Source organism: Chrysemys picta, chromosome 1 (assembly GCF_011386835.1).
Source record: "Chrysemys picta bellii isolate R12L10 chromosome 1, ASM1138683v2, whole genome shotgun sequence".
NCBI classification, from domain to species: Eukaryota; Metazoa; Chordata; order Testudines; family Emydidae; genus Chrysemys; species Chrysemys picta.
The window spans coordinates 345,678,315-345,692,312 of record NC_088791.1 but is presented as its reverse complement, the minus strand read 5'-3'; the positions used below and the strand labels follow the sequence as shown (position 1 = coordinate 345,692,312).

The 13,998-nt window shown below is 42.1% G+C and overlaps 1 protein-coding gene across 1 annotated transcript in view; it reads right to left on the bottom strand.

Annotated features, from left to right (window-relative positions):
* Window positions 1-1,053: 1,053 nt before the first annotated feature.
* LOC122172146 (disintegrin and metalloproteinase domain-containing protein 29-like) overlaps window positions 1,054-13,998 on the bottom strand; it is a 36,035-nt gene continuing 23,090 nt past the window's right edge. Inside the window, exons 5-6 of the mRNA XM_065583644.1 lie at window positions 5,734-5,811; window positions 1,054-1,329 (exon numbers count right to left, since the gene is read on the bottom strand). Coding sequence (XP_065439716.1) covers window positions 1,054-1,329; window positions 5,734-5,811 — 354 coding nt within the window. The remainder of the gene's footprint in view (window positions 1,330-5,733; window positions 5,812-13,998) is intronic.

Genomic DNA, 13,998 nt, shown 5'->3' with positions numbered 1-13,998 from the left:
GAAGGTAGGCAGGAAAAAAGTGCATCACCTTCTTCACACTATTCTTTTGCCTCTGACGTCTATTTAGGGCCAGATTTTGATACACTCATTCATTATGAATAGTACCTTATCTCCACAAGACCCCACTGATCCATTTGTAAAGTAAGGTGCTACTTGTGTAGCCCAAGGGGCTAGCTTTAGCATTTATTTTATTTGGCAGTAATGCAAGGAACCTACAGGCCTGTAACCTATAGCATAAATGGCCTAACAGTCACCCCTAAGTTTTGGAGAACTAGAAATAGTGTGTGTAAGGGGGGATTTTGTCCATAACGACACCAGCCAACGACAGGAACATGAGCTAACACTGGCTTTTGGATAGAACATCTGCAGATATCTGACCACAAGAGTGCCATAGCAACGAACTGATGTATATGATAATAAGTTGAGATCATTACTATATTAACCAATAGGAGAAGGGCACCTTAACACTAGTAGGGTGAAGGAATACAAATAAAAAAGAGGTGAGAAACCCCTATTGAATATGCATTAGATGTAGTGGCATCAGTGTAATATATTATAAAAGTTCCATTCAAGGCTGTGTGTGGGAGAAGAGAGAGGTGTAGCCCTTGGGAGGTGCCAGGATGATGGCCACTGGAGGTAATGAGGACGATGATGGTGAAGGGAAAGATAATGGCTAACATTTTCAGGTTGTTCTGCCAGGGATGGTGAGAGTATATGGATGTTCAGATGTACATTCTGTATTATCTCTATCCACTTTACTGGGTTCAAGTGTTTGTGACTTTTCTAAATGTATTAATAGACTATTGTAGAAGGGTTCTTACAGTGTGAGTGTTGCAACTGTGCACATCGGAGCTCACAGTTATAGAGTAATTTTAATAATACTAGGCCTGATCTTGGAACAAAAACTTGTCAAATCTCAGAGTGATAACTGAGAATTCTTAAGTAATCAATATAATTAATACATAATCTATGGATCGGGCTACACTTGGTATGAGTAAGGATATCAGAATCAGGCCTTTTGAGTGTTATATAAGTAATGACTTCCAGCTCCTTTCAAGGGCTGCTCCAACTGACCACATTGCTGTAGCATAGCCTGGATGTGACAAAGGTGTGGGTAACAGCTGCATGGACCACATCAGAATACAGGTTATAGGTTCCTGGCTTTAGACTAAGAAACAGGATAAAATATAAAGGTCTTAGTTTTTCACAGCACTTACTACTGGCAGTCGGAGGGGGTCCACTGTCAACACTTCCTCCAAAGCCTTTTAATTTACAATCTGGAGGGGCCCAACCAAAATCACAATGGCAGTTTTTCTTACTGTTGCACAGCTGAAATAGAATAAGGGTATAAATAACATGAACCAAATGAGCAATTTGATGAAAATACGGCCTTTCTGAGCTCTTAATACAGTCTAACTGCCCTGTACTCTATGGCATCATACTAAAATAAAAAACAGAATGGTAGTTTCTTAGCTGATACTTTAAGTTTCTCCAACTCCCTTGATAGGAGCACCAAGATAACTAGTTATCCAGAGTCTCCATTTTTGGTGGGAGGAGTCAATATACTGACTTTGGTTTATTAGTGTGCAATCTTATCATCTAGTGACTGACCAAAAGATCTAAAAATGGAACCAATTTCTCTAACCACTTAAATCAGTTCTCCTTTAGTTTACATTCTATAGGGCTATATTTTGGAGCTGAAAGACAAAATGTAATGGAATCACTGCATACCCACTCTGGTAGGTATCACCAAGCTTTTGAAAATAGAGTACATGATAGAGCAAACTTCTCTTCAGATGAGCAAATCCAATGTTTAGAATTATTAATTTATTATAAAAGACATTTTAATGTTATTGAAACCCTTAGTGAAATCACGTGTCAAGCCTCAAGAGGAAAGATAGGGAGCAAGAAAGCAACAGCAGATTCCATATGGCAGAGTTGGTTTCTTCCTTCTCTCTGGCCTGTACTATAAAAAGTAGAGATCTGGACATTCTTATCCTGGAGGAGTATGTTTTACCCTCAGAGCCAGGGGAAGCTGGTTGTATTAACCTGTAAGCCTTGAACACCATTTTCAGCCATGCAAATGCTATTGTTTCTATTTTTGCACTACACCATGTGGTGCTAGGAATGCAATTTGAAAAGCAGGTGTTGGCTCATTGGCTGACGTAAAGTAGAGAAGGACTCATTGGATTATAAAACAGGTTTTCTACTTCTAGGAGTAAATTGACGTCAGGACACAGTGCTCATTATTATAATTTAACATTTACTTTGCAGTATTGCCTAAAGGACAGAGGAAGGGTGGGCTCCCATTGTGTTAGTTTATGCACAAATATGTGATAAATGACAGTTTCTGCCAAAAAAGCATGGTTAGAAGTTGGTTCAGCTCAGGTTAATGCTCAGTAGTATAGTGTCCTCAGGCAGGAGCGGCACCAGGATTTTTGGTGCCCTAGGCAGGGGTCCTTCTGCGCTCCCAGTTGTCGTCGGCAATTCTGCAGCACAGGGGTCCTTCCATGCTCCCGGTCTTCGGGGCACTTCGGCGGCGGGTCCCGGAGCGAGTGCCACCCCACCAAATCCTGGCGCCCTAGGCAACCGCCTAGGTCGCCTAAATGGAAGCGCCGGCCCTATCCTCAGGTCAGGCCAGAAATCAGCCAGATAGGTTTTTATACTGTAGAACTAGGTTTTAAGAAACATTCTTAGTAAATATTTTTTGTTTCTAGAATTTCATGCACCACATTTATTTTTTCTAAGGTTTCTCAATTAAAATCTCTCCATTCCCTTTAATCAGGACAGCTGAATAATCTGGGTCTTTTCTTCAGGGTGTTAAAGAAGAGAGTGATGGTCCCATTTTCAGGCTCCAATCCACACACAAAATCCTCTTCCCTCCATTTGGGCAGAAGCCGTGCTTCCTCTTCCCAGGAGCACCTGCTTCCTACTGAACCCCTTAATCTCTTATAGCTGCCTCTGTCAGTACCATTCAGCCAGCTAATGTGCGACAGCCCTCACATCTTCTTCTCTAGCCTGGTACTTAAGGTGATCTTTACAGGCTGGGCTCTTCCACTCAGCCTACTGAAGAGTTTAACTGTCTCACAGTCCAGCTAAGACTAGGGCACGTATATCTTGGGCTTCTTGTTCCAGCTTCCCATTTGTGTGTGTTTGATTTAAATAGTAATTGCATCTGTGGTCTGCATAGATCACCTTACAGACGGGCATCTGACTGCTAGACACCAACTCCTGAGAATGTCGGCTGCTCAGGCTGAACATTGTCTAACTGGTTGATGGGTAAGTAATGGACTGACTGTCTCATGTTGCTTTTTTAATGAGCTTCACAGTTCCATTAGTAGCTACTACAGGAGATCTCCTTTATCACAAGCTGTAGAGACTTAGATTTTTTTGGAGCCAGAGGATCAGGGTTCTAGTCCCAGCTCTCCAAGCCTTATAGTTATGTCTAGGAAGTATCCTATCTAGTCTGTGTTACGCTGGGACTTTGGACAGTTTACCAGGAATCCCAGTGACTCCACTGCCATTGAAGCGATATTTAAAACTTTGCTGCAGTGATATACATAGATATTGCATTTCACTGGAATTTGAGGGCAAGTTAAGTCATGCTGTTTCTCAGTTATTTCAAATCCTTTTGGAATGAATGACAATGTTCATCTCTTCCTGATTCCTCTCATTAATTTTGGTGTGTAAGCTAAGCTACTACCTACAAATAACAACCCTTCATCCTGCAGAGCAAATTTCTCCTTTAAAGTTAGCACAGGATAGACTTAGGCTATGTCTACACTATGAATCTTACAGCTGTACCATTTCAACTGTGCCAATGTAAGGTCTCCCGTGTAGCTGCTCTTTGCCAGCAGGAGAGAGCTCTTCTGCCAGCATAATTAAACCACCCCTATGAGCGGCATTAGCTATGTCAGCAGGAGAGGTCTTTAGTTAACCGATATTTGCAAGCCTCACACCCCTCTGTGAGGAATATGGGTTTTACTGTATCCATTAGTAAACCAAGGAATCCCAGGGGATAATGATAGTTGTAAATGTTTTTTGTTTTTTTTTAATCACTGTCTGTGGTCCTGGAGATTATAATCTTTGCTGTCAGATGGAGACATCAGCTCAATTTTTGGCTGAGCAAAGTGAAGTGGTCCTACACTCAACTACACAGTATTTCTCTTCCTTCCTCTCTCTGTGTGTGCAGCCTCCCCAAAGTCTGTTCCATAGTTGTTGTTGGGGAAACAGATCCTTCGGGGAAAGGGGGAGAAGAAAGAGCCCCTGCCACAGGTGGAGTGGGGGGAGGAAAGGCACAGCATGGGGGGTAATACAGAGCCCCTGGTATGAGGGAAGGACAGGGGGGTTGCAGTGACTTCCTAAAATAGAAGTGGATTGGAAGGTGGCGCATAGGGAGCTTATAGAGAGAAATGGAGGACTTGAACCGGCAGATTCTTGCTTGGACCAGGAGGTTTGCCAGATAATCATTAACATACTAATACTTAAAAAGGGGTGTATGATTATTTAGTTTTTCCCCATTGGTTTTTCTTTCTTCTCGTGACAGTTTCTGGAGCTGTTTTTCCCTAGCTACTTGTAGGAATATAGACTTGGTGAACTACAGTTTTAAATTGAATTTGAATGTTAGTGCCAGTGACAGGCCAAAAGCTTGTGACCAAACACAATGAGAAGAAAAGAGGCTGAAATGAGAAGAAAGGATGTTTGTGTTAAATTTATAGTGACCCTGGAAATAACAGTATTATCTTATTTAAGGTTTCGGTTCAGATGCAGTAAATAATTCTTTAAAAATAAAGAAAACATCATTAACTGGGTACCAGGTGCAGTAAAGTATTGATTATATATACTGATTTATTAAAAAGAACTGCTTAATCCAGGAGCTGGGAAGGTATCACCCAAGTCTGATCCTATTGTGCATATTTGGGCATGCCTTATAACTATATTTTTTTGCTAAAAATATAAATGTGTATATGCTGGTATTTGTATTTTGAATGTACCAGCTGGCCTTTAGACTAATAAAGGAATACTTGAATAGAAGCTAAATTATGGTGAACGTTAGTAAATGTATTAGAAAAATTATTTCCAAAAGTACTGCTTCAGCATCTCAGTCTTCTATAGTGTCACCACACCTTTCTCTCCTTCCTTAGAATGAATTATATCTAGCTTATATAGGTCTAAAACTCTCCCATACCCATCAGGCTCTGAGGGGACTTCTTAACTGGAGACAGCTGCTTGGGTTTTTTCCCCCCTTCCCCTCTGCAGCAGTTCACTCTCTAAAAAAGGGATGCAAGATAGTGCGAGCACTGAGCTTGCTTCTGGAAGCAATGGAGTGTGCAACCCTCTACAATTTCTAAATCCTATCATGTATTATGCTCCATTAGGGCTACTGTTGAAGACTCCAAGAAACTTTAATCTTGTGCTATGAGAATGTAACACCTGAGTTTCTTGTTCTGCACTGACTCCCCAGCTGACTGTCAGTGCAACATATAGAAATAATTTATTGGCAATTAAATCCCATGATATTTTGTATCATGTGTCATATGTGGCTTTACATCAGATGGTGTATAGTTGATAAGATTCCTTCTCAAAATACTTTAATTACTGCTTTTTAAGATCTTGTCCAACTAAAATAATCTTATTAAGACTAATGTGAAGCATCACTTGTAAGAGACTAAGTTCAGTGCTCTACGTATTATACTCTGAAAATCTGAGGATGTTAAAATCTTTCCTACTTACCCCTCTGTTACTGCATTTTGTGTAATTACAATCGTAATCCAGAATTTTTATATTGACACATGTCCTGTTTATACATATCTGTAAAAGTTCACAAATAGATATAAATTAGATAATAGGATGACATTAGGAAAGCCTGTATTCTGACTGGTTATTAAATGTGGAAACCACGATACAAGTTGAAAAGAAAGGTTAATGGTAAATAACTGTTTTTTCAAAATTTCGTAGCACAGAGTCATACTCTCGAGAGTGTGTATGACCTTGGCATCACAGTCAAAACCCTCTAGAAAGCAGGAAGCAGTAAGGTCATGTATGTGCTCATTTGCAGAAGAGAGTTACTTCCACTTCTTTAGAATCCATATCAGAGACTCTGAAGAAGTGGGGAGGGTGGATCTATTTGGACAATCTACTCAATGAGTCAGTTTCAAGCAAATAGCATTTCTCCTTTAAGCATTTTTAGTGTAAAGCCTTGCACTATTGCTTTTTTGAAATAGGTATCAGCTGCCAGTCAAGACAGTAATGCTGGATGAAGGTAGGAATTAAGTTTTAAGGAGCAGCTATAGGTGGTAAAAGCTAAAAGTCATCCATAGCCTCTTGACTACTGCAATATCCTTTTTTCTAGTATCTCCACATTGCTCCCCTTGCATTGAAAATTATCGTCGTAGCTCATTTTTCTCCCCCTCCTTTGTATTCCTCTACTGCCTCCCCTTTTATTCATTGCATTGCATTTACATTTCTTATCTTCACCTGTTACCTTGTCACCTGGTCAGATTTAATCATTTTGGCCATATTTCCAGCATTACTCAATAGACAACTAGCCTGTAATTTATATCCTATGCCTTTTGCAGGATTAAGGAAAATACTTGATGGGGAGATCCCCAATGAGCAGCTGCACAAAAGAGAATCTCTTGACTATCAAATGGACATTTGGGATTAAGATTTGTGCTTTATAAATCAATCCATGGTTGAAGATTATATGGGAGATGTGAAAGCAAGGAAGTGAGTAGCTACTGAGTCAGATGGGACATCATCCTGAAATTCCTAGGATGATGGTGGTAAACTGAGATGAGATCAAAACAGGTAGGTCCTACTTCAAACTACAGATTTTCTTTGATGCTGTTGGGGAGAAAAGTTACCAGCGCCAAAGATAAAGAAGCTGTACAGAAGGAGAGATCACTCATCTTGTGCAGTAACTACAGTTCTTCAAGAGTTGCATCCCTATGGGTACTCCACTTCAGTTGTGCATGCACCCCATTTGCCTTTGATTGGAAATATTCAGTAGCTGTACCCATTCGGCCCCCTCATGTGCTCCAGACATCCTCGTGCCCTGTACCAAGGATACATCGAGCTGTGCTGGGGAACTGCCCTCAGTTCCTTCTCTACCATGAAGGCCCACAAGATGAAAATCAGAAGCATAGATGAAGGAGGGAAGGTAACGGAGCTTTGGATTTGAGTCCTATACTGAAGACACAACTTCATTGCCAATAGCAGTATGTGATCTGGTTCTGCGTGAACCAAGGCACAGTGTTGGCTGCTGCTCCACACATTTCAGCCACCAGAACATCTTTCAATAATGCTCTAGATAGAGACTGGGATCTTGCAGAATGGGCTAGCACCTCAGAAGAGATCCACCTTGAGAAACTTTGAACGGAGACTGTGGATTCCCTGGATCTGTCCATAAATGAAACAAACAGTCTGGGAGACTTTCAAAAGGGTTTAGTTTTGTCCAGACAGAAGGTTAATGCCCTTCTGACATCCAAAGCATGGAGAACAATTTCCTCCCTGGTCCGGTATGGTTTCAGGAAGGAGACTGGAAGCTGAATAATCTGGTCAATATGGAATTCAGAAAATACCTTTGGGAAAAACTTAGGACATGGTCGTAATGAAACTTTATTCCTGAAGAATACTGTAATGGGAGGGACTAAATTAAAGCCCCACTGTGACAGGTTCCCTATGTATTCGCGGCACCTCCTGCTGGTCGCTCTCAGCTGCACCCTCCTCTTCTCTCTGTAGGCAGCCTCTCTTGCTCTCATTGCTGCCACTTCCAGTCCATGGCTTGGTACTCTGGACAAGTTACCAAATCCCTCCCCTCCTGGGGAAATCAAGCTTTCCAGGCCAGCTGTCTGGCAGGCATCTCCAGCGTCCTGAGTCACTACCCAGTGTCTGGTACGGGAACCCAGGCCCGCCCTCCACATTGGGTTCCAGCCCAGAGACCCTATTATATATAGCCTAGGCCTGTCCTGCCTGTGACCTTGCTGCTGTTTCTCTGAGCTTTTTCCTACCTAATTGGTTCCCCCGCTCTCTGGGTTCGCCATTTTCCCTATTACCTCCTCTCAGGAAGTCTGAGCAGCTTGCCTTCCTGCAGCCACAAACACTCCTTCCTTCTATGGAGTGACTGCCCTTCCCTAGCTGCCATGCCCCTCTCCAGCAATCTAGCTTTCTACAGGCCCCACATGTCCTGTCCAGGTGAGCCTGTTCCTCATCAATTAACTCTCTTCCTTGCAGCCTAATTAGTAGCTTAGGACCATCTGGTCCCACCCAGCTCTCGCTGGGCCAATGTGGGGTGCATGCCCGGTAACACCCCTAGTTCCCCAACTCTTCATGCAGAAGTGGTACCACCCTGAAATCCATCTTCATGGCCAGGTGATGGCTCAAGGGGGGGTCCATGTGACAAATAAGGACCAAGTGTAGATCACATAAAAGGGTGGGCTCTCTAATTGGTGGAGAAATGGTTCATCAGCCTCTTAATTAATCTTGCTGTTAGCGGGGTGAGGAAACACTGAGAATCCCTCAACGGAGGAACAAAAGTCAGTTATTGCCACCAAGTGAACCTTGACACAACTCATGGAGAATCTTGACTTTTTCAATTCCAAAGACTAATCAAGACCAGCATAGAGGAAAAGTGTGAACAGGGTAAAACTATCACTGGATAAACCTGTGGTGAAATCTCTTCCATTTCTGAAGCTAAGTGTTTTGTGTGGACATCTTCATACTGTTTAACACTACTTGTTTTACCTCTGCAGAACGGGAAGCCTCTATCCCCAAGAACCATTGAATAACCAAGCTCTGAGATGAAGAATTCCCAGATTGGATTGAAGAGTCCAAATGGGGTCCTAAGACAACAGGTGCGGAATGGACAAAAAAGACAACACCAAGAAAGAGGCAAAGTGAATCAGATAAGGGTACCAGACTTGTCTTAGACACCCTTGGACAACTAAAATGGCCCTGGCATAGTCATATTTGACCTTCTTAAACACTCTCAAAATCAACAGTAGTGCAGGATATGCATTGAGAAGGCCCTTCGTCCAAGGAATGAGCAACACATCCCCCAATGAGTGAGGACCCCTCCCTCCTCCCAAGAAGAATGTATTGCACTTCCTGTTGGTGGCTGTGGCAAAAAGGTCCATCTTTAAAAACCCTAAAGTCACAAAAATGTAAATCCAGCTCCCATTCGTAATCCTGGAATAAGTGCCTGGTGATATTGTTGGTCATGGTGTTTTGTGAATCAAAAAACCCAACAACCCCCAAAAGAAAAAAGCTGCAGGAGTAAAAAGAATGCATGCAGAAGTCCAGCAGGAGAGTGGGACTATTGCATTGAATTCAGCATGTGGGCAGGTAGCATATGTGTGCATCAGGTGCAAATAGGTCATGGCCTCAGAGAGTGAGTACTGGCTCTTGAAACCAGAGAGGCTGAACTGGAGGAGTTAAGGGAGACAGAAGTACACAGATGAGCCTTTCTCGGACACAGCAGAGTGGTCCCCGCCCCAGTCTGACAGCCTCTGTAGTGTTTAGGAGGATGAAAATCTTGGAAGGAGAATATCAAACTGGAACAGAGGGAAATGGTCCCAGAGTGGGCACCTTCCTTCCATATCATGGCATCCTCTCACACGGAGGATACCTCTCGGGAGGGAATCCCAGTTATTAGGAAGAGACAGGTGATAATAATGGGGGATTCAAACATTAGAAACATAAATAGTTGGCTTTGTGATGACTGGGAGAATCATATGGTGAATTGCCTGCTGGGTGTGAAGGCTGTGGATTTATTGAGACATCAGGGTTAGAAGGGACCTCAGGAGGTCATTGAGTCCAACCTGCTGCTCAAAGCAAGACCAATCCCCAGACAGATATTTACCCCAGTTCCCTAAATGGTCCCCTCAAGGATTGAACTCATAACCGTGGATTTAGCAGGCCAATGCTGAAACCACAGAGCTATCCCTCACCCAATCTAGACAGTATTATATACAGTGCTGGGGAGGAGCTGGTGGTTGTGATACATGTAGGTATTAATGACATAGGGAAAGGAGGAAGAGCCTGGAGGCCACATTTAGGCTTCTAGGTAAGATATTGAAGTCCAGGATCTCCATGGTAGCATTCTCTGAAACCTTTCCAGTTCGATGTGCAGGGTCAATTAGAGAGGCAAAATGGAAGGGTGTCAATGCATGGATGAGATGACGATATAGGGAGCAGGAGTTTAGGCTTATTAGGAACTGGAGAACCTTTGGGAAAGATGCACCCGATACAGGAAAGATGGGGTCCACCTAAACCAAAATTGAACCAGATTGCTTGCATGTAAAATTAAAAAGCTTTTACAGGAGCTTTAAAACTAAGGCCTGGGAGGAAGCCAACAGATGTACAGGAGCACACAGTATGGACAGACATCCAGTAATGGAGGATATTTACATCCTAGAAAAGAGGAGAGTCTGGATGTTGATAAAGTATATAGAGGAACTGAAGAGAAACAGTCAAATGAAAAAAAAAGAGACCCCGCCCATTACATTACATAAAGGCAGGCAACTAAAAAGTGACAAATTTTAAAAGTGCTTGTATACAAACGCTAGAAATCTAAATACTAAGATGAGTGAATGCCTGGTATTCAATGAGGATATTGCTATAATAGCTATCACAGAAACTTGGTGGAATGATGACGACAACTAATGCTTGAATAATAAGAGTACAGCAGTACGAATAAACTACCTGGACCAGGATAGTGATGGTGATTGTGAAATGCACCCAGAGATTACAGAGGTTATAAAAATAGAAAATGTAATAATAATGGGGGATTTCAACTATGCCCATATTAATTGGGAACATGTCACTTCAGGACAGTCTGCAGAGAGAAAACTTGCTAGACACCATTAATGACTGCTTCTTAGAGCAGCTACTCCTAGAACCCACCAGAGGAGAGGCAATTCTTGATTTAGACCTAAGTGGCACATAGGATCTGGTCCAATAGATGAATATAGCTGAAATGCTTGTAAATAGCGAGCATTATATAATTAAATTTAACATCCGTGTTATGTGGGGGTGGGGGAGGAGGTAATAAAAGAAACCCAACACTAATACTTAACTTCAAAAAAGGGAACTACAAAAAGAATGAGGAAGCAAGTTAAATGGAAATTAAAAGGAACAGTCACAAGAGTGAAATGCTTGCAAGCTGCATGGGAACTTTTAAAAAAGACTAGAATAGAGGTTCAAATTAAATGCATACCCAAATTAAAACAAAGTAGTAAGAGGATTAAAAAAAATGCCACCATGACTAAAAACAAGAGAGTAAAAGAGGTGGGTTAGAGGCTAAAAGACACCATTTAAAATTGGAAGTTAAATCCTGCTGAAGAAAATAGAGAGGAGCATAAATTCTGGCAAGTCAAGTGCAAAAAGTAATTAGGCAGGTCAGAAAAGAATTTGAAGAGCAACTAGCAAAAGGCTCAAAAACTATATAGCATAAAAAAAAGTACATCAGAAGCAGGAAGCCTGCCAAACTGTCAGTGGGGCCACTGGATGATCGAGGTGCTAAAAGAGCACTCAAGATAAGGCCATTGCAGAGAAGCTAAAGGGATTTTCTGCATCTGTTTTCACTGCACTGTTTACCCCTTTTTTTCAGATCATTTATGAATATGTTGAGCAGCACCAGTCCCAGAACAGATCCCAGAGGAACACCGCTACTAACTTCTGTCCATTCTGAAAACTGACCATTTATTCCTACCCTTGTTTCCTGACTGTTAACCAGTTACTGATCCATGACAGGCTCTTCCCTCTTACCCCATGACTCCTTACTTTGCTTAAGTGCCTTGGTGAGTCACCTTTTCAAAGGATTAGTGAAAGTCCAAATACACTATATCCATTCAATCACTCTTGTGCATATGTTTGTTGACCTCAAAAGAATTCTAATACGTTGGTGACACAAGATTTTCCTTTACAAGAGCCGTGTTGACTCTTCCCCAACAAATTGTGTTAACCTATGTATTTGATCATTTTGTTTTTTTTTCTACAGTTTCAACCAGTTTGCCGGGTACTGAAGTTAGGCTTACTGAACTGTAATTGCCAGGATAGCCACTGGGACCTTTTAAAAAAATTGGCATCATATTTATCTTTCATCCAGTCATCTGTTACATGAACTGATTTGAATGACAGGTTACATAATTTCATATTTGAGTTCCTTCAGAACTCTTGGGTGAATGCCATCTGGTCCTGATGACTTATTACTGTTTAATTTATCAATTTGTTCCAAAACCACCTCTACTGACACCTCAGTCCAGGACAGTTCCTCAGATTTGTCACCTAAAAAGAATGGTCAGGTGTGGGAACCTCCCTCATATCCTCTGCAGTCTCCAAGGAAAGGTCTTTCACAGTATTTTGGTGCTCAATGCAGGACAACTGCAATGGAAATTAAACAAGCTGCAGAGTCAGCTGCATCTGAGGATGCTTTAATAAAGTTCTTGCTAAGAGCTCACCCTCAGCTGTGATAGCCTGGAACTGTTCAGGATGTTCCACAGAAAGGTGTTCAATAAAGCTGTTGAACTCCATATATTTGGTGTGGTTATACTTCACAATCACAGCTAAGTGTGTCACTATCTTAAAATTGTAGGGCTGCAGATGAATAACGCTTATGGCCAAACAGGTTGAGGTATTTTTGCTCCTGATCATATTGTGTAGATTTAGTTTTGTTTTGTCTGCCAGGTTCATTGACAGCTTTGACAACCAAGGAGTTGGGTGAAGGCTGCAGAAATAAAAATTCAGATTTTTTGGCAGAAATGTAATCCTTGTTTGTAGTTTTTACATGTAGGTGGTACCGTTGCCAAGATTTGCCAGATGGTCTTGGTGGGTTTTGGTAAAGCATCATTTACTGGTAAAGTCCCTCAAGGTGAGGCTGTCAAATTCAGAATGTCTAAAACGTATGCCGTAACTCTTGGAGGTCCTCTAATGGTATCTGTGGCAAGTCAGCAATTTGTTTCATCTGCTCTTGAAGCTGTTTAAAAAATTGTCAGCCAAAGAAGGTGGGGGAGGCATCATGGCCTCATCTGGAGAAGAGTTGATATTTGTTTGTGGAGTGACCTTTCTTGTCTGTTCATGCCTCTTTCTCATCAAAATTTCTCCTTCAATTGAGCTTGTTGAGGAAGAGGAGATGGAGCAAGAGACCATCTCCCCTGGTGGTCACCAAAAGGAAAACTTGGGACTCTTGAAAACTGTTTTCGATAGGTGGCCCAAGGGTCCCAGTGTGGCCACAGAGGGGAGTCATAAGGCACAAGAGATGGCAGCCAATGCTGCATATACCAAAAAGAAGGCACATGGGTTGTCTTGTCTCTAGGGCCTCTCTTTCCACAAAGGTGTCAGGGAGGTTGTTCCTATGTTGGCAGGTAGGGGAACATTGCTCAGAAATTTGGGAATCTGAAGAGAGGGAATCTCAACATCAGCTAGAGGAGGAGGTCTGCCTAGCTCGGAAAGTACTGGAGAAGCAGATGGTACTGTAGAAAGATCCAATCCCAGTGACCCTGTCAATCTCACTACCAACATACACTTGGGACCTATTAAGTGGGAGACTTCAGCTTGTCTGAGATCAACAAGTCTCTTGAATATCTAAACTTCTGCAGTACCAGGTGGATTTGCATAGAGAATGAATGAGTTTTCACTAGAGTGGAGCTTGCTTTGAGAGGTCCCGCCTGGTGAAAGCTGTCATTACAGAAGTTGTCAAGTGCTTTGGAGGTACTGAAGCAGCATGAGATGACTGGTTAGACTTCGTCAGTCCCGAACGAGTCTGGGTCACTTGTCTAGCTACCGAGAGTAGCACAGGAAGCTCTGTCAATGCAGCCTTTCTGAAAACCAAATGTTTAAAATCTCTGCTGATGCGGTTATGCTTAGGTAGTACCGAGGTATGCTTGGTACCATAGCTCTTTGAAAAGCTCGGAGTACTTAGGAGCCTGGAACCTAAGCAGTACCCAGTCTAGGACATGAGATCTCTGATTTGATTTCTGAGGACACAGAGGCTTTTTT